The 27,661-nt window shown below is 31.0% G+C and overlaps 1 protein-coding gene across 1 annotated transcript in view; it reads left to right on the top strand.

The window, feature by feature from the left end:
- LOC134710984 (son of sevenless homolog 2-like) overlaps positions 1-27,661 on the top strand; it is a 45,699-nt gene that overhangs the window by 6,505 nt on the left and 11,533 nt on the right. Inside the window, exons 3-18 of the mRNA XM_063571407.1 lie at positions 803-886; positions 5,403-5,483; positions 6,115-6,309; positions 6,976-7,116; positions 7,945-8,055; positions 8,735-8,833; positions 9,422-9,549; positions 10,384-10,514; positions 11,519-11,710; positions 12,250-12,373; positions 13,327-13,410; positions 15,118-15,336; positions 22,843-22,968; positions 23,703-23,859; positions 26,630-26,731; positions 27,147-27,302. Of these exons, the coding sequence (XP_063427477.1) occupies positions 803-886; positions 5,403-5,483; positions 6,115-6,309; positions 6,976-7,116; positions 7,945-8,055; positions 8,735-8,833; positions 9,422-9,549; positions 10,384-10,514; positions 11,519-11,710; positions 12,250-12,373; positions 13,327-13,410; positions 15,118-15,336; positions 22,843-22,968; positions 23,703-23,859; positions 26,630-26,731; positions 27,147-27,302 (2,130 nt within the window). The remainder of the gene's footprint in view (positions 1-802; positions 887-5,402; positions 5,484-6,114; positions 6,310-6,975; positions 7,117-7,944; positions 8,056-8,734; positions 8,834-9,421; positions 9,550-10,383; positions 10,515-11,518; positions 11,711-12,249; positions 12,374-13,326; positions 13,411-15,117; positions 15,337-22,842; positions 22,969-23,702; positions 23,860-26,629; positions 26,732-27,146; positions 27,303-27,661) is intronic.

Here is a 27,661-nt window from a genome sequence, read left to right as displayed (position 1 = left end):
AACAAATATCAAATTACAATAAAATGAACTGATGAACTTCAAAAATATTAAAATGTCATAATAACATTGTCTCAATACTTATAGATTATCGTTGATCATTTCAACGAGATTGATTTTCTTGCTTGAGCTGGTACAGCGAAAGTGAGAAAAGCAATCGAGTTGAGATGACCAATGATAATCTGTTTATCGCTATTTTACCTACATGACGACGTTGTCAATTTCATGTCAATTTCGTTAGCAACGCCACATGGCCTCCTTAGTTTCTAGCGATAATTTTTCCATCTCAAGCGAGAAGCATGATATGAAAATTATCACAAAAAAAGATCAAAGGAAAAATGCACAAAATAGCGATAATGAATTTTACATGAGCAACTTAAATGCATACAGGTACATGATATTGATGTAAAAGGGAGCTTTAAAGATTAAAGATAAAGATGTTGAACCACTAGAAAATATGATGAAGATTTCTTTATAAATTAACTTCCTTTTAGAGTCTAGAGTTTCCACTGTAAGTTTTAATTTCAAAAAATATCTCCAATTTCTCAAAAAGTTATATAAAACAAATCAAAATGAAGAAAGAAACCCACAATGCTCAAGTTATTGCATTATTATTTTATCATGTAATGCGCAAGAACATTGAAGGACATTGAAGGACAAACTGAATAGCTGGGAAATTGCAACGTGGGCAGCATCAGGAAGGCAGTTTTATATTTAAAATACAATTTATGTTTAAAACAGGAAAAAATCATGGGTCATGTTGGTGTAATTGAAAGCTACATCTTTATTCTTTTTTGTATTTCAGGAAGTTCTTGGTTATAAGATAGACTTCCAGGTCACAGTGTACATTGTGGCTGTTCTTGAATATATTGCTGCTGATATATTAAAGGTAAGTAATATATTTGCATAAATGTAAGATTAGAAACTAAAAATTACAAGAACAAGCTATTTGATTACGGTCAGAAGCTTTACTGGATCGTAAAACCTCTGAAAAGTAAGGTATTGCTCACGAATTTGCAAAATAAACATTTGTAGGCAAACAAATGTTATGCAATTTTTATTGGACTGCAATTTTTGTTTTTTTTATACCATATACAGCCTTACATTGGAATAACAGTGTGGTCTTCTGCATTGTATGAAGACAGTTGGTTTCTGGACAATACCTTTATCATACATGTAACTAAAAATAAATAGATATCCATGAAATTTATACACAAGGTTTATAACCACAAAAGGAAGGTTTAGATTGATTTTGGGGGTTATGTCCCAACAGTTAAGGATTTAAGGGCCAAAAAATGGGCCTTAACACCAGTAAGCATTTTAGTAGTTACTAGACGAAGGATGGTGAGAATTGACTTTGGGGGGATATGGCTCAAACCATTTAAGAACTGGGGGCATAAAAGGGGGAAAAACAAGAATTTCTTGATTAATGAACAAATAAGACAATTTTAGAGCAGTAAGTGAGGTAATCCAATTACAGTTTTAAAGAAAATGTATTAATAGAGTATTTATGGTTGCAATCTCCATTAGAAATCTGAATTGAGATTATGACCGTATCTTGAGGGAAAGATTTTATTTTTTTTGGAAAAGGGAAAAAAGGAACGACAATTTTTTCTTATTTCAGATTTCAGGACATTAAAAAGAAAATTTCTTCAATTTATTTTGGCAAAAAATGGGCAGGGGTGTGTGGGGTGGGGGTCAATATACACAACAGCATAGTGTATTGCACTCAAAAGCCAAAAAAATAAATATAGATTCCAATCATATAACCAATTGTAAGTTCTTTGACTACAGTTATTCTGTGTCAGAAACCTATTATGTGAATGGGACAACCGGTTGTTGGGTTGCTGCCCCTGAATTGGTAATTTTAAGGAAATTTTGCTGTTTTTGGATATTATCTTGAATATTATTATGGATAGAGATAAACTGTGAACAGCAAAAATGTTCAGCAAAGTAAGATTTACAAATAAGTCAACAGGACCAAAATAGTCAGTTGACCCCTTTAAGAGTAATTGCCCTTTATAGTCAATTTTTATCCATTTTTCGTAAATCTTAGTTAACTTTTACAAAAATCTTCTCCTCTGAAACAACCAGGCCAACTTTTACCAAACATAGCCAGAATCATTATTAGGCTATCTAGTTTAAAAATTGAGTTTTGTGACCGGGCAAACCAACCAAGATGGCCGCTACAGCTAAAAATAGAACATAGGAGTAAAAAGCAGTTTTTGGCTTATAACTCAAAAACCAAAGCATTTAGAGCAAATCTGACCGGGGTAAAATTGTTTATCTGGTCAAGATCTATCTGCCCTGAAATTTTTAGATGAATCGGACAACTCGTTGTTAGGTTGCTGCCCCTAAATTGGTAATTTTAAGGAAATTTTACTGTTTTGGGTTATTATCTTGAATATTATTATAGATGGAGATAAACTGTAAACAGCAATAATGTACAGCAATTTAAGACTTAAAAATAAGTCAAAATGACCAAAATGGTCAATTGACCCCCTAAGAAGTTATTTACCTTAAAATCAATTTTTAACAATTTTCATAAAAGTTATAAATTTTTACTAACTTTTTCCACTGAAACTACACGGACAAGTTCATTATAGATAGAGATAATTGTGAGCAGCAAGAATGTTCAGTAAAGGAAGATGTTCAAACACATCACAATCACCTAAACACAATTTTGTCATGAACTATTTGCTTCCTTTGTTTAATTCACATATGCCAAGGTGAGCGACACAGGCTCTTTAGAGCCTCTAGTTTGTTATTATTTTGAATATTATTAAAGATAGAGATAATCTGTAAACAGCAATAATGTGCAACAAAATAAGACCTTAAAATAAGTCAACATGACCCAATTGGTCGATGGACCCCTTAAGGAGTTATTGTCCTTTATAGTCAATTTTTAACAATTTTCATAAAATTTGTAAATTTTTACTAACATTTTCCACTGAAACTACTGGGCCAAGTTCATTATAGATAGATATAATTGTAAGCAGCAAGAATGTTCAGTAAAGTAAGATGTACAAACACATCACCATCACCAAATCATAATTTTGTCATGAATCCATCTGCGTCCTTTGTTTAATATTCACATAGACCAAGGTGAGCGACACAGGCTCTTTAGAGCCTCTAGTTTCGTTACCTTTCTCTAACTTACGTTTATCTCAACCAAATGTTATGAAATATACACAATGCTTTAATATTACAACAAAACTCTGATCAAGTTCAAATTTGGGTAGCATCCATCACTTTAAAATGTTATATGCAAGTGAGGGCATCATCTGTGTCCCATGGACACATTCCCCATTTATTTTGTGTAAAAAAAAATGGAAGTCATAATTAACATGGGTTTTACTCAGCTGTGTCAATGAGTCTTAGCATGCTTAGACTCATAAATCTGAAAGGACTGGTCATTTTCAAAGGTGCACCAACATTGAAAAATACAGTATCAGCTGAGCAAAAATATTTCACTTTATATCAAAAAGTTTTAAGATATTTTTTATTTCATGGCATTTCTTAACTTTATTTTGTCATGGAGACTGAAATGTTTCAATTGTTAAGCAATATTTTTTTATTCTCATGCCATTGTCAAAATGACAAGATCATGGACATGGATGAATAAACCTTAATGATATTTGAAATTATTCAGAATCAGAATTTTTTTATTTAATAATTTGAAAGCAAGTCTTCTTTTTTCCATCTTTTATTCTAATTACAGTTCCTACTTTACATTGTACAGAAAGTTCTTAATTATCGTGATCAATATTTCCTTCCCATGACAAGATATAGGATATGACGAAATAATTTTATAAAGTAAAATTTTGCTTTGTCATGAGACAACTGAGACAACATCATTCTTCATATTTAATTGCTGGAAAAAAATAAAAACAATTAATTTCTTACCTGGGAATTACCCCTTTAGCCTTCTCACATTTTCATTGATTGAGATTCATGTTGTATTGTGAAAAATCCATTGAGTTCTTCTCTGTCCAGTTTTCAGTGAATCATTTTTGAGTCATCGGCAGTTTCCTGTTGCTTTTTTCACAGGATGTCATATCTCTGTGTTATCAATAAACAAGTTTTGTTTTCCTTATTTGATTAAACAATAAGTGTTGATCAAACTGCGTGGGAGTTATAGTTACTTTTATTGATTTATTTTAGATAATAAAAATATGTAAATTTTGGGGTCATTAAAAAAGATTTTTTTAGGTCAGCTTCTGATGTGCCTTCCTTAAGAAACTTTTTTTTTGTTGAAAATGCAAAAAAAGTCTTATCCTCATATAGCATGGATGGTCAAGGTTATTTTTTAAAAGTTTTAAAAAATCATGGCCATGAGATACATGTAGATCACATGGGCAACATCTCATGACATACTAGGGAAATCTTTTCTTCAAAACATATGATTTTGAGACATTCAATCGTAATTATATCATTATAAATATTATCTTTTATTAAACTACATGGTCATTCAGATAAAATAAAGATTATATAAAAATACTGCATGTTTGGGATATTTTCCACTGGTATTAAAAGGATGATACTAATAGTTAAAATAATGAATAAAGTAAGTAATAAAAACTTTGAGTAGCGAACAGAACACTCCCCCCCCTCCCTTTTCTTATCTTTTACAAAAGTTCATAATGATAATCCCATCAAAATAATAACCTGTAATTTCTTGTTCTTTGATTGGAAGTTTGAAAATTAGATTTTCTAAACAAATTTACTAAAAAATAGGTTCCATCAATTAGAAATTATAGTATGTTTTATTTATTGAGATTGTTTATCAAGGGAATAATATGCAAATTTGAGAAAGATACAATCAAATAATGTGATTATAATTTTAATTTATTGATTGTTGGTTGCATAAAATCTAGTGGCAGAAATTTCATTAATTAGGAGGGGTAAGAGGGGTCCTGACCCCGAAATTCCTGGGCTTAAAAACACCAAATCCTAAGGTCCCTAAAGAATTTCCAGATCCCGAAAGGGTCAATCCAGAAATCTCGAGCTTAAAACACCTGAGCCCAAAGTTCCGATAAAGGTCCTACCCCCCTCATGAATAATTCAGGACAAAAAATTGCACTCAATGTGATATCATGATATTGATCCCTTCACATTTATTACAAGTTCATATACACATTTAATAAAAATCAGAATTTTCATTAACTCTTTTTTGGTATTTTGAAACTTTACTTGCCAGTCAAATTTCCCATCAAAGGTTGGTAATAAAAACTGACTGCCACGAAATGGCCTAAATGCTGTGCTTAAAAGTGGTGTTAAAACAACAAAATCCAATTTCCCTTCAGTAGCTGGGTTTTAATGCTATCTTATCTTCCTTTGTTACAGTGTTTTTAGTTTGGTTTTATTTAGAACTATTAGGTAAAGAATATATATTTTTTTTTCAGTTGACAGGGAACTATGTACGGAACATAAAGCACAAGGAAATTACATCACAAGATATCAAAGTAGCAATATGTGCAGATCAGGTCAGTTTAGGAGTTTTGTTTTACTTTTTAAATTGTTATTTGGATGGAGAGTTGTCTCATTGGCACTCACACCACATCTTCCTATATCCATTAAACAAGAATTAAATTGTTCAACTTTTAAAAAAGACACAAATTTATATTAAATGAAAAAAATATTATTATGTCAATGTAACAACAACAATCCCAAAACACGTTAAAAAGAAGATATGATATCTTGTGAACAGCTAACTGTCTCCAACAATAATGTCTTCCAAACATGTAGGGTATTTAAGCTATAATTGAACATCCTGATCTATACCAGCTTATAATGAAATTTAACAGACTGACTGCCAAATGTCTGTTATTGACACTACATTTTCTAAGTTTATTACATATTATTTATAATCTTGCAGTTGTTTCCTTTTTCTAACATAAGTTTGCCTCAACCAAATGGAATGAAACATTTATTACAACAAAACTCAGATCAAGTGTAAATTTTGGTAGTTCACTTTTACTGTTCTTGAGTTATGTCTCTTTATAAGGTATAATATTAGCAGGGGCATCATCTGTGTCCATGGGACACATCCCCATTTATTTTTATTTTTTTTGTGAAGCATGTCAGCAAATAATTCCAACTTTCTCTGTTGCACAGGTATTGATGGATATGTTCTCCCAAGAGGAGGAGGTTTCAATGCCAGAGTTAGAGGAACCAATCAGACTGGAATCTCTTACTTATGAAGAAATTGTTAAAGATTTTATTTTTGAAGAGACTCAGTATATGAGAGACTTAAATATGATTATTAAAGTGTTCAGAGCTCCGTTTGTTAAACATTTTCCAACCAGTAAGGTAAGAATGTGAACAGTTTGCACACTTTTTATAAAATCAAGATTTTGTTTCTTCAAGATTTTTTTTCAGATACATGTACAGTAGTTGTCGTTTGTTTATGTAATATATACGTGTTTCTCGTTTCTCGTTTTGTTTATATAGATTAGACCGTTGGTTTTCCCGTTTGAATGGTTTTACACTAGTAATTTTGGGGCCCTTTATAGCTTGTTGTTCGGTGTGAGCCAAGGCTCTGTGTTGAAGGCCGTACTTTAACCTATAATGGTTTAATTTTTAAATTGTTATTTGGATGGAGAGTTGTCTCATTGGCACTCACACCACATCTTCCTATATCTATTTAAGAATGGTAAGCTAATTCAAGCAGTCTAAATTTTCTTCATAGAAAAGATGCATATTTTTTTTTTCATTTACAGTAAAGAAAAATGAAAAGAACAAAAGATCTAAGCAAATTCTTTTTTAAATTTGAAAAAATAATAATGCAAGCATTTGGCATACCTGAGATTAATTGAAAACATTTAATATTTTTACAAAAACAGATGAGCTAGAAAGGCATTTTTCTCTATGTTTATTGGCAGAAAAGACTCAAAACAGCATTTTGAAACTTTGATACTGATCAATTTTAAAACTGATTGACTAATTTGACTTTAATACTTATATTTTATTTTGTAGGATTTAGATGTGATCTTCAGCAATATCTTGGACATATATGAGTTCACAGCAAATTTACTGAGTTCTGTAGAGGAACAAGTAGAACTTGCTGCAGAAAATGCCAAACCAGAAGTTGGAATTTGTTTTCAAGATATGGCTGAGGTAATTTAATAACAACTTGTGCCTCAGTTAATAAAAAAAAAAATCAATATTAAAAAGAAGATGTATTTATTGCCAGTGAGACAACTCTCCAAAAGAGACCAAATGAAACAAAAATTAACAACTATAGGTCACTGTACAGCCTTCAACCATTAGCAAACCTGGTACCACATAGTCTTTTAATTAAATGAACTCCATGATTACCTAAGTGATATCAGGATTTTTTTCATATTTTAGACAAGATTACTGATAACATCTTATAACGATATTATCACTATTGATGACTCTTGATTTACATTTTTCCCCATATTTTTCAAATTGACATCATTCTTAATAACAAGATGCTTTTTGATGGAAAAAATTGCTTTGAATTTATATTCTTATGTTTTTCTTTTACAAGTGACAATGATGATTGTGTTCATATATAAAACACATACCATGGCCTCCATTTTGGAAAATTTCAGAATTGGCTACATTATCAATTTATTGACATCCTTTTATGCAATAATTTTAATGTGTTTATGGGAAATATTGTTTTATTTCAAGCTTTTCTATTATTCAATTAGCATACAAGTTGAAAATAATAATACAGCACATCTTAAAACAATGCTGAAATTTATGAAGTACTGACATTAACTAATACATTTTGTTGCCAAATTCTGAGAAATCCAAAACTGAATCTAGTTTTCCTCTCTAATTTGATTTTCTCTAATCTAATATTTATATTCATATTATATATTGTAGGATTTAGATGTACAACTGTAGTATTATGAAAGTAACCCTGAAATGAATAATAATGTATTTTAAGTGGGATATACTATTTACTTTTAGGCAGAAGAATTCAGCGTGTATGAGAAATATGTTGATGACATGTTAGCCCCTCATGGGAAAGAGAGGCTAAACATACTGTTAAAAAGAGATGATCTCAGTAAAACATTAGAAGTAAGTCAATTTTGGGTTCGTTGTTCTTGCACATATAATAAAGTCAATTTTGGGTTCGTTGTTCTTGCACATAGAATAATTTGCTTCTCAAACCTCTTGTAAAAGAGAGGTTGAAAAAACAAACTAACAGTACCATTCCAGAATAAACCTATTTACACTTTTGGTATTTAGCTGAATTTTGTCTCCAAATGACCTTAGATTGCCTCCGAATAACCTTTTGACGTCAAGCAACAATCACTTTTTAATTGTGATTTCAAATTCTTTGAATTGTTATGTCAAAGTTTACGCGAACCTGTGTGATTCTAAGTAAAGGCTGACAAATTTGCATACAAGTGTAAATGCATCTATTCATTACTATGTTATCATTTTCTGAAGAAAAAATTTGCAACTTGATAGCTTATTAAATTAAAAAAAAAACATTTACAGAATTGATATGAATTCAAATAAGTTTTGCTATGATGAAACTGCTTGTTTTATTTGATTACACTGTAGTTCACTTGAGCAGCAAAAAGTTATGAAAATGTGATTGGCAGTTTTTCCCTCAATAGCTAGGAAACATTTGAAGTACGTAACTGAAGCAAAAGATAAGGGGGATAGATTTTGATAAGAATTTTAAAATTAAATGTCTGATGTTACATTGTGGCAAGAAGTATATCTATATTTGTATTCTCTTTTTTAGGTTGAGGGGCATGGATTTAAAGATGCCATGAAATTTGTCTTGCCAAAACTTTTACTAGGACCCATTTATCATTGTTTACATTATTTTGAAGTCATAAAGGTATGTATTTTGTGTCTTTATTGTAAATCTCTATGCATTTTCTTACAAATTTATTTCGATTCTAGGAGCTATATTTTCCCCATGTGACAGTACTTTCTACATTCTGAATTGTAGTGATATACAAAAATTCACACCACTTAGGTAATATCAATTTCGAATGAGATACTTATTTTTTTTTCATTCAAAAGTAGGTTTTGGAAATTGCATGTCAGTGGATATTTGATTTTATTGTTTTGCCATAGTCGGTATACAAGCCAATATTTATAGAAAATATGTCATGTATGTAACTCATTGAACATTCCGGGTGCGGGAATTTCTCGCTACATTGAAGACCTGTTGGTGACCTTCTGCTGTTGTTTTTTTTATTTGGTCGGGTTGTTGTCTCTTTGACATATTCCCCATTTCCATTCTCAATTTTATTACAATTTGTAGTTCTCCTTTACCTAGGAAATTTATCCAATGAATAAGAATGAATCCACAGTATCAGATCAACTTTTAATATATCCATGTATGTTGAGACACTTGCATGCCTAAAATATTGCAATTTATTTTTTCACATTCAAAATTTCACTTGTTTAATTATTTAAGGCTCTGATGACTGCCAGTTCAAGTGAAGAAGATGAAGATTGTTTTAAGCAGGCAGACGGCTTGTTGATGGCTCTTAAAACGATGCTTGAAAGAAAATTCAGTGGAAATATGCCAAAGAAAAAGCCTTGGTATGTGAAAGTTAAACTTGACATAGAGATATGTCTTGTCTGTCTGCATTAAATTTAGAACAAAAAGACAATTTGATAGATAGCAACTTTGTTAATTAATTTAAAGTAATTGGACCACCTAGTTGACAGGGCCTCAAAATGGTTTTCAAACTGATATGTTCTGATAGCAATGCAACTTTGTACAAACTATCATTAATCTATCACCAGTAGTTCATATCAATAATCAAAGAGGGACGAAAGATACCAAAGGGACAGTCAAACTCATAAATCTAAAACAAACTGACAACGCCATGGCTAAAAATGAAAAAGACAAACAGACAAACAATAGTACACATGACACAACATAGAAAACTAAAGAATAAACAACACAAACCCCACCAAAAACTAGGGATGATCTCAGGTGCTCCGGAAGGCAACCTAACTAAAGCAGAAAACTGTCATTACAATTGTTGACACATCATCATCATCACCGGAAAAGCAATCCCTTTGTCTTGCTTTTCCTGTCTTAAAACATTGCAGGTGACGAAAAAAGGTATACAAAAAACAATGTGTCCTAGCTTCAAGGATTAAAGGTTAAGTAATGATTAAACTAAGCCCCTGTTAATGCAAGATTGCTCCCATAATCAAGGATCTCCCCTTATTGAATGTCTATGGACTGCTGAAATATTTTGACTAGTTTTACATCTTAGACAGGATATCATATTGGAAAGATGCAATGTCAATAAATGTCTAAACTTTGCACTATAGATGGTTTTTAATCTAAAAAAAAAAGAATTGATTTTTTGAATAATCTGATTAAAGTTTAAATTTTGAAGAAATTGTTTTTAATTTTAGGGAAACTTCGTTACGATTACATGGCAGAACCGGGAGACAAGCAATAGTTCAGAAAATGACAGAATTACAAAAGAGTATTGATGGATGGGAGGGAAAAGATATCTGGCAAAGTTGTAGTGAATTCATTTTAGGTAAGATGGTTTTAGATTACTGTGGATTCATTATTAATGTTGGATACCAATTTTCGTGGGTTTCGTGGGTACAGCTAAACCACGAATTCAAATGTTCAACGAATTACAAATTTTCCAAAATCTTTGTATGCTGAAATTGACAAAACCACCAAATCAAATATCCACTTAAGTGCAAGATTTCCTCAATCCACGAAAATTGATACCCACGAAAATAAATGAAACCACAGTAGATGAACAACTCAGAATAATCATATGGAGCCAAAACATCTGTTCGAAAATAGAGGGAAAAGTTACCAAACAGATATTCAAACTCCTTAGTTCAAACACAACTAAAAATGCCATGGCAAAAAAACAAAAAACAATGAAGAGGCAAACAAAACAAAACACAAGTTTATAACCAGGGGTCGAATTTAAGCTTTATTATGTACTGGCCATCCAGACCAGTGGACAAAAAATCTACTGGTCTGACTCCATATCTACTGGTCCTAAAAAATATCACATTCATTCGACAAAATGATATATTTACAAATAATAACCACCCAGTACCGTGTAATTTATTTCGCAGGTATTTTTTTTATAAATAGATTGAGATTGCAGTGTAATCAGTAATTTTAATCGACAATTTTCCACTGGACCAGCACTAATTTCGACCCCTGTTTATAACATTGAATTCTTTTAATAGAGGGAAACAGCAAATTTCATAGATAACTTTATGAGATCCTTTACAAAAGGTTTAAACATAAACAAATGAAAGCATATCCATAGGTAAAATAAAAAATACATATACCTTGATATTGATATACTGTGCATGTACTATTTCCTAAAGGAACACTTATTTGGAATAAAATATCCATAAACATTTTACCATCAGTAAAAATGAGTAAATTGACCAATTGTATTGCTGAGTAACAATTCTAAAACAAAAGTTCTTTGCATGTTTTATTGTGATCAAAAAAAATACTGAAGAGAACCAAGTTTTATATATCTTACATTTATTTCAACAGATGGTGTATTGAACAAGTTCTCTACAAGATCAAAAACAACAGAAAGATATGTGTTCTTATTTGACGGACTAATTGTTCTGTGTAAACAAAATATACGAAGATCATCTGTCACAGGAGTACAACCAGAGTTTCGATTGAAAGAAAAATTCCAGATCAGGAAAATGGAAGTTGTTGATCGAGAAGATTCAGATGGTATGATACATAAAATCTTGAAATTTGTACATTTTCAGTAATATACCAAAATAGGCAAATCTTTTCAAAGTTTTGCAGAAGATATTTGAAATTAAGGTGGTACTAAACACTACAGGGAGATAACTCTGTAAAATCAGCAGAACGTTTTAATGACGTCGTGTTGTTAAGGGAATATTAAGCTTCTCAATGATCAAAATACGTTCTTGTCAAACTGCTATATAACCAGTGTAATTTTTCTGATTAAACGGTTGGTTCAATTCTTTTGAAATTTTTATATTTTCGTCAAAAGCTCAAAGTAAATACTTTATCAAAATTTTAAGAAAATTAAACGAGCCAAATTAATTTTAGTTCAGGTGTTGGTGTTGTTAAATCTTTATTGATTATAGTCAATAGTCAATATATATATTTACCATGCAAAAAATATGCAGAAAAAAGGGGAGATATAGTAAAACTGATCTTCTTAAATAAAAACATTATATTCAAAAGTTATAAGTAAGCAATATCTCACAGACAGTACAATATACATCTTGTATTTGCAGATTGCAAGCATGGATTTGAACTTCAGGCAAGAGATAGTCCCAGTCACTGTGTTCTTCTTATGGCTAAAACTGCTGAGGAAAAAAGTAATTGGATGGCAGCTTTGATATCTTTACAAACTAGAAGGTAAGTGAAATGGCAATTGCCTATTGGATTACTGCTGATAAAATCTCTAAATTATAAGGTGAAATGCTTAAACTATAAGTGAAAATTTCGGTTGTTTCCCTTGTCTGTCTGTGCATCACAAAATTAGTTTCAGTTCTCTACTTGAGTTTGGCTCAACCAACTGTTATAAAACTTGTACACAATGCTTATTGCCACCAAACATAGACCAAGTTCAAATCATTTTCACTGTTCTTGAGTTTTGTCCCTTTGTAAATTGAAAAGTTGCAGAATTTGCTGTATATTTACAAATAGGGGATCTGTATTCCATGGACACCTTCTTCATTTATTCAAACTTCTATTGGTGAAAAAAATTTCAAGGTTCTTAAAACATTTTAAGCAAGGTAGATTACTTATGATATATCAAAATGGAAAACAGTAGTGTTGAGAAAAAAAGGGCTTTCAGTTCATTACCTTTAAGTATTGATCAATTCCAAAGTCATGTAACATTTAGTTCTGTTTGATTTAGAAAAAAAAAAATTGTACAGTTTAAATTATTCAACATTTTAGATTTCATTGTAAATGATATTTTCAAGGGAGATAATTTAGTATTATTTTCTAGGTCCAAAATAATGATAAGAAAAATATTTTTTAAAAACCCAGTGTTTATCACTTTAACCTTTTAAAAATATATTAACAACCATTATAACAAGGGCATCAATCTACATCTCTTTAACTATCATTTTTAAACAGTTGAAATATTGGAAATGTACTTGTAGTGTTTCAAATAGCACCCAAACCTGTATATACAGTGAAAATATTTTTTTTATGAACAGGTGCCCTTTATACAGAGGTTCTTTTTCAAGCTTTGTATATGAATGATTATATGTTTCATGTGTATTTTTTGCTTAAAAGTTTGATTATAGAGAAATATTAAAGTGTTCAGGGAAAATTATATCAATATTTTGCCTTTGCAGTATGTTGGAGAGACGATTAGACAGTATTTTGAGAGAAGAGGACCTTATGCAGCCCTTACAACTGCCACCTCCTCAAATCTACAGGTAAGTGATATGCTGTAGACCTACTTTAATGTTACTTATTTGTGTTGATATTGTATTTTTTATTTGGCCCTTTTCAGCCTACTTGGTTGCAATTCTTAATTTGTGTTTTCTTATTTACTTGATGAATTAATATAAGGGAACCCCAAAGTGTAACATATTCATATTACTCCTTATTTTGCTATGCAGGAAGGTAGTAAAAAAGTCATGTTTCTGTTATTTTTATGCCCAACCTACGATAGTAGAGGGGCATTATGTTTTCTGGTCTGTGCATCCTTCCGTCTGTTCGTCCATCTGTCCGTCCATTCGTCCCACTTCAGGTTAAAGTTTTTGGTCAAGGTAGTTTTTGATGAAGCGGAAGTCCAATCAAATTGAAAATTAGTACACATGTTCCTTAAAATATGATCTTTCTTATTTAAAACAAAATTAAACTTTTGACCCCATTTTCATGGGCCACTGAACATAGATATTAAAAGTGTTAGTCTCAGGTTAAAGTTTTTGATCAAGGTAGTTTTTGATGAAGCTGAAGTCCAATCAACTTGAAACTTAGTACACATGTTCGATTTTGTTTGATCGTTTTACTTTTAGGCCAAATTAGATTTATTACCCAATTTCAAGGTCCATTGAACATGGAAAATGATAATGCGAGTGGGGCATCAGTGTACTTTGGACACATTCTTGTTCTTCTCACAAATGATACGAAAATTGCTTGTTTTACAGTAAACATACAAATAATAAATACAATATTTATAGAGTGCATTATATAATAACAAAAATTACTCTAAGTGCTTCACATTTAAAAAATATATAAAATACAAAAAATACATAAAACATAGATTACAAAGCACTATCTTAAAAAAAATCAAACAAGCATATAAAAATTTATTAGATACTTAAAAAACAAAAAATAACTCACTGACATAAAAGTAATAACAGTAACTAGCCATAACATCAATTGAGAATTTTAAAATAGACCTGCATTTAAAAATGCAATTTTCAATGTGTATATGAATATTTTGTGTAGCAAGAAGTTGAAATGACCAGTTCTTTTTCAATTGAACAAAATTTACATTCAATGCTAACTAATTCACTTGACTTTTTTAAAAGATTCGGTGAAAAAGATTCAGAATCCAATACATTCAACGCTAACTAATGCACTTGACTTTTTTAATAGATTCAGTGAAAAAGATTCAGAATTCAATACATTCAACGCTAACTAATGCACTTGACTTTTTTAATAGATTCAGTGAAAAAGATTCAAAATTCAATACATTCAACGCTAAATAACGCACTTGACTTTTTTAATAGATTTGGTGAAAAAGATTCAGTATTCAATACATTCAATGCTTACTAATGCACTTGACTTTTTTAATAGATTCAGTGAAAAAGATTCAGAACCCAATACATTCAACACTAACTAACGCACTTGACTTTTTTAATAGATTCGGTGAAAAAGATTCAGAATCCAATACATTCAACGCTAACTAATGCACTTGACTTTTTTAATAGATTCAGTGAAAAAGATTCAGAATTCAATACATTCAATGCTAAATAACGCACTTGACTTTTTTAATAGATTCAGTGAAAAAGATTCAGAATTCAATACATTCAACGCTAACTAATGCACTTGACTTTTTTAATAGATTCGGTGAAAAAGATTCAGAATTCAATACATTCAATGCTAACTAATGCACTTGACTTTTTTAATAGATTTGGTGAAAAAGATTCAGAATCCAACATTGTGATGGAAGATAAAGTAAAAAGACATAATCCAACAGAAAGTCCATTAATCAAAGGTGGAACACTGCTGAAACTGATAGAACGGTTGACATACCATATGTATGCTGAACCCAAGTTTGTTCGGACATTCCTAACTACATACAGATCATTCTGTTCCCCTCATGAACTCCTAGATCTTCTTGTTGAAAGGTAAGGCCATGGATAAATATATAATGGTTTCCCCGTAGCCCGACTGGGTCATTCAATTTTTCTTTTAAAAAAAATTAAAATTAAAAAAAAAAAAAAAATATTTTGCAGAGACAACTTAAGTGTTAAAATATGCAAGATTTTAGATATAAAATAATGCATAGTTCAAAAAATAAAAAAACTGCCCGCTGGGTCTTTAAAATTTTCCCATGTTAGGGGAAACCAACTATTAATTTTCCATGACCAAGTATATATGATTTATAGTAGATGGAAAAATTACAGGAAAATATTTAGTCATTTGATATTGAATGTGTAGTTGCTATTGTCTGAATTTATAGCTATTTTTTAAGGATTAAACAATAGAAGTGTGAAAACTGGGATATTTTTGTAAATGACAAATTAAAGACCATTTAAAAAACAAATAATTTGAATAAGTACTGTAAGTCGTTGACTTTCAGATGCATTTTTTACATCAGGGCTATTCCAGAAAAAAATGTATGGGGGGGTTGGAAGGCACTTTATTTTTATACCCATCACCCACTAAATTACATTTCATCATGGGACAACTACCCATACAATTAATTTTTAGTTTGACCCCACTACCCATATACATGTAATTTTAAAAAGTATAAGCTAGCTTTTTCAAGTTCATAAATTAGCAACCAAAATTATATGCATTTTGATACCAGAAAGTGGCTTTATTGATGACAGTATATATGTTAATAAGTTTTCAAATTCTTAAGTTTTTTTGCACTTTTGACAATATCAGATATTTTATATAATTTATTGGTGACTAGTTTTTTTATACGACCGCAAATTTTGAAAAAATTTTCGTCGTATATTGCTATCACGTTGGCGTCGTCGTCGTCGTCCGAATACTTTTAGTTTTCGCACTCTAACTTTAGTAAAAGTGAATAGAAATCTATGAAATTTTAACACAAGGTTTATGACCATAAAAGGAAGGCTGGTATTGATTTTGGGAGTTTTGGTCCCAATATTTTAGGAATTAGGGGCCAAAAAGGGCCCAAATAAGCATTTTCTTGGTTTTCGCACTATAACTTTAGTTTAAGTTAATAGAAATCTATGAAATTTTGACACAAGGTTTATGACCACAAAAGAAAGGTTGGGATTGATTTTGGGAGTTTTGGTTTCAACAGTTTAGGAATTAGGGGCCAAAAAAGGGCCCAAATAAGCATTATTCTTGGTTTTCGCACAATAACTTTAGTTAAAGTAAATAGAAATCAATGAAATTTAAACACAATGTTTATGACCACAAAAGGAAGGTTGGTATTGATTTTGGGAGTTTTGGTTTCAACAGTTTAGGAATTAGGGGCCAAAAAGGGCCCAAATAAGCATTTTCTTGGTTTTCGCACTATAACTTTAGTTTAAGTTAATAGAAATCTATGAAATTTTGACACAAGGTTTATGACCACAAAAGAAAGGTTGGGATTGATTTTGGGAGTTTTGGTTTCAACAGTTTAGGAATTAGGGGCCAAAAAAGGGCCCAAATAAGCATTATTCTTGGTTTTCGCACAATAACTTTAGTTAAAGTAAATAGAAATCAATGAAATTTAAACACAATGTTTATGACCACAAAAGGAAGGTTGGTATTGATTTTGGGAGTTTTGGTCCCAACAGTTAAGGAAAAAGGGGCCCAAAGGGTCCAAAATTAAACTTTGTTTGATTTCATCAAAATTGAATAATTGGGTTTCTTTAATATGCCGAATCTAACTGTGTATGTAGGTTCTTAATTTTTGGTCCCGTTTTCAAATTGGTCTACATTAAGGTCCAAAGGGTCCAAAATTAAACTTAGTTTGATTTTAACAAAAATTGAAACCTTGGGGTTCTTTGATATGCTGAATCTAAAAATGTACTTAGATTTTTGATTATTGGCCCAGTTTTCAAGTTGGCCCAAATCGAGGTCCAAAATTAAACATTGTTTGATTTCATCAAAAATTGAATAATTGGGGTTCTTTGATATGCCAAATCTAACTGTATGTAGATTCTTAATTTTTGGTCCAGTTTTAAAATTGGTCTAAATTAAAGTGCAAAGGGTCCAAAATTAAACTAAGTTTGATTTTAACAAAAATTAAATTCTTGGGCCTCTTTGATATGCTGAATCTAAACATGTACTTAGATTTTTGATTATGGGCCCAGTTTTCAAGTTGGTCCAAATCAGGATCTAAAATTATTATTATATTAGGTAGCAATAAACAGTTAGGAAAAAATAATAAAATTTGGCCTTATGAATTTTACCATTCCCTTTTCATTGCTTTCTTGCAATATCAAGCTTACTGTTTGTGTCATATATGGGCATATGTATGTAATCAGAATCTTTCATAGATTTTATTTCCAGTATATAAAATGGTAAAATATAATTTCTTTTTGGTGTATCCATGGCAACAATCTGCATTTATTTGTTATAAAATATTGCAAAAAGGGGGGGAAAGATGTCACATATTTCCCCAAAATTTGACTAAAAGTAGACTTTCAATTGCTTGAAGTAATACCTTTTCTGAAACTGTGTACATATATCATTCAGCAAATCCAATGAAAATCATATGTCTTTCATCTCATTTTTTTGTAAAATTGCGTCAAAAACTTCGTGTAGAAAAAGAGTGTTTGTAAACAGTACATTAATTTCTGGACCGATGGCCGGTCTAGCTATGAAAATACGGACTGTCAAACAGAAAACAGCCCATAAAACATGTAAAAAATAATCTTGATGCTCTTGTAAACCACCTTTGAAGGCTAAATTAGCACTCATCTGTCTAAAAATTAATTTTATTTCACAATAACTTTCCTATTTGAAAAATCCACAGGGGCCATAATGCGAAACTAAACTCCTAACTGTGTATTGCTACCTTAAGTATTGTGCAATAGCAAGTCTTTTCAATTGCACAGTATTGTGCAATGGCAAGAAATATCAAATTTCACAATATTGTGAAATTGCAAATTTTTTTTTAATTAAGAGTTATCTTTCTTTGTCCAGTATAGTAAGAAAGAAATATCTGCAAGAATTTTTTTTAATTGGAGTTATCTTTCTTTGTCCAGAATCAACTTAAATCTTTGTTATATACAATATACAATGTATATTCACTTTTTACTACCAACTGATAAATTTAAATAATCTTTACCATTCAGTTTTTTTACATCTTAATATTTTATGATGTATTTAAATGAGTAGTAATTGTTGCAAACTCCATTAGAATATTTTAATTGAAATTAGTTTTGGAATAAGGGAAAGGGGGATGTGATTAAAAAATTGGGTTCAATTTTTCTCATTTGAAATTTCATAAATAAAAAGAAAATTTCTTCAAACATTTTTTTGAGAGGATTAATATTCAACAGCATAGTGAATTGCTCTAAGAGAAAACATTTTTTTTTAGTTCATTTGAATACATTCATTCTGTGTCAGAAACCTATGCTGTGTCAACTATTTAATCACAATCCAAATTTAGAGCGGAATCCAGCTTGAATGTTGTGTCCATACTTGCCCCAACCGTTCAGGGTTCAACCTCTGCGGTCGTATAAAGCTACGCCCTGCGGAGCATCTGGTTTGCGCCTGTCCCAAGTCAGGAGCCTCTGGTCTTTGTTACATGTAGTGTTGTATTATTTTAATTTAAGTTTCTTGTGTACAATTTGGATATTAGTATGGCGTTCATTATCACTGAACTAGTATATATTTGTTTAGGGGCCAGCTGAAGGACGCCTCTGGGTGCGTGATTTTCTCGTTACATTGAAGACCTGTTGGTGACCTTCTGCTGTTCTTTTTTCTATGGTCGGGTTCTTGTCTCTTTGATACATTCCCCATTTCCATTCTCAATTTTATTCAAAGCCTGACATTTTATATTTTGTCCTGATACTTTTGGCATTAAAAATAACTTTTATTGCAGATGTGTGCATAAATGTGTTTTGTACTAGTCACAGTCAGTGTCATGAAAATAAACAACTATATATAAAACTATCATATTGCATTTATTATTTAAAACAGTGTTTGCGTTACCTCTGAATGTTTTTTTGTATTGCTGTTCTTTGATGTGATATCTTTAAAAGCTGCGGTATATTTTCATTTATTTCAAATGATTTAAGTGGTGTGGACCTTCTGCTTAAGGATTTGAGAAATATTCAATTCAACTTTTAAATATTAAAATAGTCCTTTGAAGCATCTGTGAGTGCAGAAATATATTTAACTACATGTACAGGTGGAACTCTGTAACAGAATATAACCCATCATAAAAGGAGGCAGGCAATAAATTCCAAAAAGGGCAATCAAACTCAAAAATGGAAAAAATAGCTGTCCAGAGCCAATGCAAATAAAGAAAACAAAATGTAAAAAGATATGAACAGAAATCCACATATATCACAACTAGAAAAGCAACAGAGCAACATGTACCCCAAAAACATTGTTATCTCATGTGCTGTAGAAGGGTAAGATCCTGCCCAATATGTGGCATCTGTCATATTGTTCACATATGTATAAATTAAGTTAAAGTCTCTTATGCACAGTATAAGTTATCTCCCTTGGATGCATTACAAGTTTCATTGATCATATATGGTTAAAGAATCTTACATTCACAAACAGTCCAAAGCACTGGATGATTACTTTATACATTCAATTATAAAAAAGATGTGGTATGAATGCCAATGAGACAACTATCCAAAAAAGTACAAAATGACACAGACATTTTAAAAAACACTTGTAGGTCACCGTAGGGTCTTCAACAATGAGAAAAGGCCATACATCATAGTCAGCTATAAAAAGCCCAGATAAGACAATGTAAAACAATTCAAACTAGAAGACTAACAGCCTTATTTATGTAAACAAATGAATGAAAAACAACTTTGTCTGTAGGAAGTAATATGTTGACAATTAAAGTTTGGTTTTAAACGTTTTTTTTTGTAAAATTGTGAAAGCCATCAAGATAAAAAAAACAGCAATTAAACAATTTCCTTTTTTATCTGGTAAACATGTGTATTTGTAAACCCATGTAAATTAACCCATGAAACCTTATCTTCTGCTGTCAGATGTTAAATAATGTTGGATATTGTGTTAAACAAATTTATTCAAATAAGTCATCTTCTTTTAGATTTTTGTCTTCTAGCTCCTTGTCTTTTAATTTAAGAATGTCAGCTCGATTGTTCTGTTGTCGTATGTACATGTATGAAACATTGAACTTCTCAAGTACTTTTTCAAGTTCTAAAACTGTCAGCTTTCTTAACAAACGATGTGAGAATGCTTTCTTAATTTCAGTCTTTTTCACTGAATCCTCCTTTTTGTCGAGCCTTCGACTTTAGTCGAAAAAGCTAGACTAAGCGATCCTACATTCCGTCGTCGGTGGCGGCGTCAACAAATATTCACTCTGTGGTTAAATTTTGAAATTTTAATAACTTTCTTAAACTATACTGGATTTCTACCAAACTTGGACAGAAGCTTCTTTATGATCATAAGATAGTATCCAGAAGTAAATTTTGTAAAAATAAAATTCTATTTTTTCCGAATTTTACTTATAAATGGACTTAGTTTTTCTGCGGGGAAACATTACATTCACTCTGTGGTTAAAGTTTTTAAAATTTTAATAACTTTCTTAAACTATCCTGGGTTTTTACCAAACTTGGACAGAAGCTTGTTTATGATCATAAGATAGTATCCAGAAGTAAATTTTGTAAAAAAATAAATCCATTTTTTCCATATTTTACTTTTAAATGGACATAGTTTTTCTGCGGGGAAACATTTCATTCACTCTGTGGTTAAAGTTTTAAAAATTTTAATAACTTTCCTAAACTATCCTGGGTTTGTACCAAACTTGAACAGAAGCTTAATAATGATCATAAAATAGTATCCAGAAGTAAATTTTAATAAATCCATTTTTTTCCGTATTTTACTTTTAAATGGACTTAGATTTTCTTCCAGTTAATAAAATTGAGAATGGAAATGGGGAATGTATCAAAGAGACAACAACCCGACCATAGAAAAAACAACAGTGGAAGGTCACCAACAGGTCTTCAATGTATTGAGAAATTCCCGCACCCGGAGGTGTCCTTTAGCTGGCCCCTGAACAAATATATACTAGTCCAGTGATAATGAACGCCATACTAATTTCCAAATAGTACACAAGAAACTAAAATTAAAATTATACAAGACTTAACAAAGACCAGAGGCTCCTGACTTGGGACAGGCGCAAAAATGTGGCAGGGTGAACCATACATACATGTACAGTCTGCAGTTGTTATTAAAACATTTATTAGATTCATAAACTATCCTGGATTTTAACCAAACTTGGACAGCCTGCGATTTACAGCAAAAGTAGGCGAGACACTGGGTTCCGCTGAACCCTTACAAATTTTTATCTTCCTTTTTCCTAATGTATGCCCTAATTTATCAGAGCTGACCCCACTCCAATTCTGAACATTGGTGAAATCTCTTTCATTTGAGAATACTGACTCGTTGTTCTGCCATGCTGTTTGCATGCAGTAAACAATCTGGTAACCGAACATGTCATATTAGGGAGAACAGTTGAAAAAGAAAAAACCAGTTACAAATCTGACACTTCCTATCTCTCTCCCTTTTAGGAGCACCGATATGCATATATAGTTCCATTCGAAACTCTCGGGTATTATTCAACGGATTTAACATGCGCAAAAAGTAAACAAAATCGCAATATAAAACACGTTTTCTATCGATATTTAAAGGTTCTATCAACTGAAAAAGAGATTTTCTTCTCTTTAGGTACAACCACCCATCTAATTTAGTTATGTAAGAGAACAACTACCCACACAATTTCAATTTCTCCTCCCCCCATCACCCATGCAAAAAAATATCAACTGCCGTCCAACACCCCCATACATTTTTCTCTGGAATAGCCCTCAGAAATTTATTGTTTTCACAGTTAACAATTAATTATATATCATTGCTGGGCTTCTAAAATGTCGTGTATGACTTTTTTGGCTAAACAAAATTTTTTGATACCAATGAGCTGGGCGGGAGAAAATCTTTGGTATTACAAAATAGCATACAGTTAGACCAATCAAATTATTTGAAATAAGACATATGACAAAATTGCTAATGTCAGTTGTTTGCAAAGTTTGCTTCCAAAATGTTGTATGAAAACTTGAAAATCGTTGTATAGTGACTTTGCGAATGAAATAATTGTACATTTCTTTATATCTGTGAAATTGATTAAAAGTTCTCAGATAATCCAGAAATGTAAAAGTTTTTCTTTCACTGCTATTTGCAAAAATGTACGACATTTTGGAAGCATGCATTTTGACAAAATTTTCAAAGCCTGTTTATGAGATATCTTTTTCTTACAAAATTTGTAATTTACAACATTTTAGAAGCCCAGCGATGATATACAAATATTAATAATCTAATGCAATACCAAACTTGTGCATCTGCATTAAGAAACAGCTGAAATGATTTTAATAGATGGCCTTTTTTTCTTTCATTATTTGCAAAAGATTTTATATTTCTTGAAATAACAACATATTTTTGTTGTCACTATTTAGGTTTACTATTCCTGAAAGCCATATTAATCAAACTGAGTCCAAAGATAATGAAGATGTGAAGATTCAGAGTAGAAACGACATGTTAAAAAGATTCCGAAAAGAATATGTTAAACCTGTTCAATTCAGGTAAAGAGAAAAATTACTGTGGATTCAGAATCTAATGCATCCTGGGTAATATTTACAGAAGCGCACATCAAAACGTCCGGATTGGTTAATAATGTCATATACAATGGAAATTTAACCAATGATGTGACGTTATTTTTATTTTGGGTTACGAACAATGAAATTACCCATGATTCTTTAGATTCTGAAACGGCCAATTATTCTTGTATTTGTATTATGAGTTCACTTTATTAATTGGGTAATAACCACAGTGGCATTGTGGTTTATTGAACTTTAAATTTAGCTCATAAACCAAATGGAAATTTCCTTGTAAGCAGAAATTGTTGAAACAATGAAAAAAGTATAAAAAGAATAATGTATATTCCTTCTTCCAGCACAAAAAGAACAAATCCACAGTATGAACTGTTGAAAGATAAGATTGAAAACATTTTCATAGGACTCTATAATCTATTATTCTTCAGAGATCTATGAATATATCTCTCCCTTCCAAAGAAAACTTAACTAATAACAAAACACAACACAATACATTTCTTAGAATTGTCAAGAAAAATTCATTCATTTCTGAATTAACTGGTTTGTTCCGATCCCTCACCAAACAAAGATTTAAGGTTCTTGTATCTGTAAGAAAGACATTAAGAAAATTATTTTTTATATGTGCTGATTAATACATACATTTATCTGTTTCATTAGAGATTGGATTTAGATTTAAACCTTGTTTTGGTTTTATTTATTTCCAGAGTTGTAAATGTATTACGACATTGGGTTGATCACCATTACTATGACTTTGAGCGTGATATTACGTTAATTCATAAACTGAAGGAGTTTCTTGATAATGTGAAGGGAAAAGCAATGAAAAAGATGGCAGAATCAATAATTAAAGTCATTCACAGACGTGTAAGTAGTTTATGTATATCAATAGTTATCAAAGGTATCAGGATTAAAATTGTTCGTCTACATAAAGACTCATCAGTGACGCTCATATCAAAATGTTTATAAAGCCAAATAAGTACAAAGTTGAAGAGCATTGAGGATCCAAAATTCCAAAAAGTTGTGCCAAATACGGCTAAGGTAATCTATGCCTGGGATAAGAAAATCCTTAGTTCTCAAAAAATTCAAAGTTTTGTAAACAGGAAATTTATAAAATATTCATGTCAACACTGAAGTGATGACTATTTAGCTAGTGATACCCTCGGGGACGCAACGTCCACCAGCAGTGGCATTGACCCAGTGGTGTAAATAGTTATAAAAGGTACCAGGATTATAATTTAGTATTTCTTATATATATTTTTATTTTTATGATTTTGGTATGACGTGTTAGAAGTATAAATTATTTTTAGACGAATTGATATTCCTATATTTCCAATATTTTGGATATGAATAGATTCTTACATTGGTACCAGTGTAATACTGGATTATTCCAGCAAAATTCTGGAAAATACATAGAATTTTAAGTGTTTAAATAGAATTCCAAATAAAAACATTTTAAACATTGGACTAAAATTTCATTAGCTGATGTTGTAATTAATAGAACAGAAAACAGAAGAGAGTGTTATCAGATCCTTGTAACCAAAGAATGGACACATGATCTGTACTTAAATCAGGGTGATTTTATTATGATTTTTATACGACCGCAAATTTTGAAAAAAATATCGTCGTATATTGCTATCACGTTGGCGTCGTCGTCTGCATCGTCGTTGTCGTCGTCGTCGTCGTCGTCGTCGTCGTCCGAATACTTTTAGTTTTCGCACTCTAACTTTAGTAAAAGTGAACAGAAATCTATGAAATTTTAACACAAGGTTTATGACCATAAAAGGAAGGCTGGTATTGATTTTGGGAGTTTTGGTCCTAACATTTTAGGAATTAGGGGCCAAAAAGGGCCCAAATAAGCATTTTCTTGGTTTTCGCACTATAACTTTAGTTTAAGTTAATAGAAATCTATGAAATTTTGACACAAGGTTTATGACCACAAAAGAAAGGTTGGGATTGATTTTGGGAGTTTTGGTTTCAACAGTTTAGGAATTAGGGGCCAAAAAAGGGCCCAAATAAGCATTATTCTTGGTTTTCGCACAACAACTTTAGTTAAAGTAAATAGAAATCAATGAAATTTAAACACAATGTTTATGACCACAAAAGGAAGGTTGGTATTGATTTTGGGAGTTTCGGTCCCAACAGTTTAGGAATTAGGGGCCAAAAAGGGACCCAAATAAGCATTTTTCTTGGTTTTCGCACCATAGCGTTAGTATAAGTAAATAGAAATCTATGAAATTTAAACACAAGGTTTATGACTATAAAAGGAAGGTTGGTATTGATTTTGGGAGTTTTGGTCCCAACAGTTAAGGAAAAAGGGGCCCAAAGGGTCCAAAATTAAACTTTGTTTGATTTCATCAAAATTTAATAATTGGGGTTCTTTAATATGCCGAATCTAACTGTGTATGTAGATTCTTAATTTTTGGTCCCGTTTTCAAATTGGTCTACATTAAGGTCCAAAGGGTCCAAAATTAAACTTAGTTTGATTTTAACAAAAATTGAAACCTTGGGGTTCTTTGATATGCTGAATCTAAAAATGTACTTAGATTTTTGATTATTGGCCCAGTTTTCAATTTGGCCCAAATCGAGGTCCAAAATTAAACATTGTTTGATTTCATCAAAAATTGAATAATTGGGGTTCTTTGATATGCCAAATCTAACTGTGTATGTAGATTCTTAATTTTTGGTCCAGTTTTAAAATTGGTCTAAATTAAAGTGCAAAGGGTCCAAAATTAAACTAAGTTTGATTTTAACAAAAATTAAATTCTTGGGCCTCTTTGATATGCTGAATCTAAACATGTACTTAGATTTTTGATTATGGGCCCAGTTTTCAAGTTGGTCCAAATCAGGATCTAAAATTATTATATTAAGTATTGTGCAATAGCAAGTCTTTTCAATTGCACAGTATTGTGCAATGGCAAGAAATATCTAATTTCACAATATTGTGAAATAGCAATTTTTTTTTTAATTAAGAGTTATCTTTCTTTGTCCAGTATAGTAAGCAAGAAATATCTAATTTCACAATATTGTGCAATAGCAAGAATATTTTTTAATTGGAGTTATCTTTCTTTGTCCAGAATCAACTTAAATCTTTGTTATATACAATATACAATGTATATTCACTTTTTCTACCAACTGATAAATTTAAATAATCTTTACCATTCAGTGATAACAAGCAGTTTTTTTACATCTTAATATTTTATGATGTATTTAAATGAGTAGTAATTGTTGCAAACTTCATTAGAATATTTTAATTGAAATTAGTTTTGGAATAAGGGGGGATGTGAATAAAAAATTGGGTTCAATTTTTCTCATTTGAAATTTCATAAATAAAAAGAAAATTTCTTCAAACATTTTTTTGAGAGGATTAATATTCAACAGCATAGTGAATTGCTCTAAGAGAAAACAAAAATTTTAAGTTCATTTGAATACATTCATTCTGTGTCAGAAACCTATGCTGTGTCAACTATTTAATCACAATCCAAATTTAGAGCGGAATCCAGCTTGAATGTTGTGTCCATACTTGCCCCAACCGTTCAGGGTTCAACCTCTGCGGTCGTATAAAGCTACGCCCTGCGGAGCATCTGGTTTTATTTTTTTTGTGATGGCTGTTTCAACAAAGCATTTCTATTTTCAGTTTGAGAGTATGAGTACAGAAAGGGAGTTAACTCTCCAAAAGCAACCACCTCCAGTGGAATGGCATATAACTAAAAAGAGAGAAGAGTTTCATTTAATGACGGTTTGTGACTTCTTAAAATGTGAAGCTATTAAAATATAATATGAAAATCAGTTCTACCAAACATAAGTTTTTCATGTTCAAAATTATATCAATTTGTTCTCTTTTATCAGAGAAAATTTATCAAAAAGGACAAGTTTTATAAAAATTCAAATGAAATTCCAATTGCAATCATTAAATGATAATTGTGAATAGAAACACAAGCACTGTAGCATTTAATTCCTATAGTTTCTTATGAATTTATATTGAATAAATTTTTTTTTTAAAAGATATCAAAAAACATCTTTCAAAATAGCAAGAATGAATTTCTGAATTTAAATTTTATAGACTAAAACTACGACTAGAAGAAAATATACTGACCATATTTATAGAAATTTGTTAAAAACATAAGTTTAGCCACATATCTTTTTATTTTCAGCTTCATCCGATAGAAATAGCTCGACAGATTACATTGTTAGAGTTTGATTTGTACAGAGCTGTTCAGCCGTCAGAATTGGTAGGCTGTGCCTGGATGAAACAAACCAAACATAAAAATGCTCCTAATCTTCTAAAAATGATCAGCTTTACAAATAATGTAAGTAATGTCCATGTGAATGGTACAAAATATACAAAGCAAGCAAGCCAACCAAATCTTTACTTTGCAAGCATTAGGAAATCAGATGTAAGACTATGTAAAATGAAGCTTGATTAGTGTTTGCTTAGTATCCATTCTCTTCATGCAAATTCCAATAATTGACTTTCTTTTTTATGCTAGGGGAAGAGGGCATGATATTTTATATTTGAGAGTCTGTCTATTTGTTCATCTTTTCTTCCTTCCTTCCTTCTGTCCCTCCCCCTTCTTTATGTCCCAAAACTATTTTCACATGTCATAAGTAAGTTTGAGTGGGGACATTTGCGTCTCACACAAATTCTCCTTTTATCATAACAAATTTG

The sequence above is a fragment of the Mytilus trossulus genome, chromosome 3 (genome assembly GCF_036588685.1).
Source record: "Mytilus trossulus isolate FHL-02 chromosome 3, PNRI_Mtr1.1.1.hap1, whole genome shotgun sequence".
Lineage (NCBI taxonomy): Eukaryota > Metazoa > Mollusca > Bivalvia > Mytilida > Mytilidae > Mytilus > Mytilus trossulus.
This window is presented reverse-complemented; position numbering and strand designations above follow the sequence as displayed.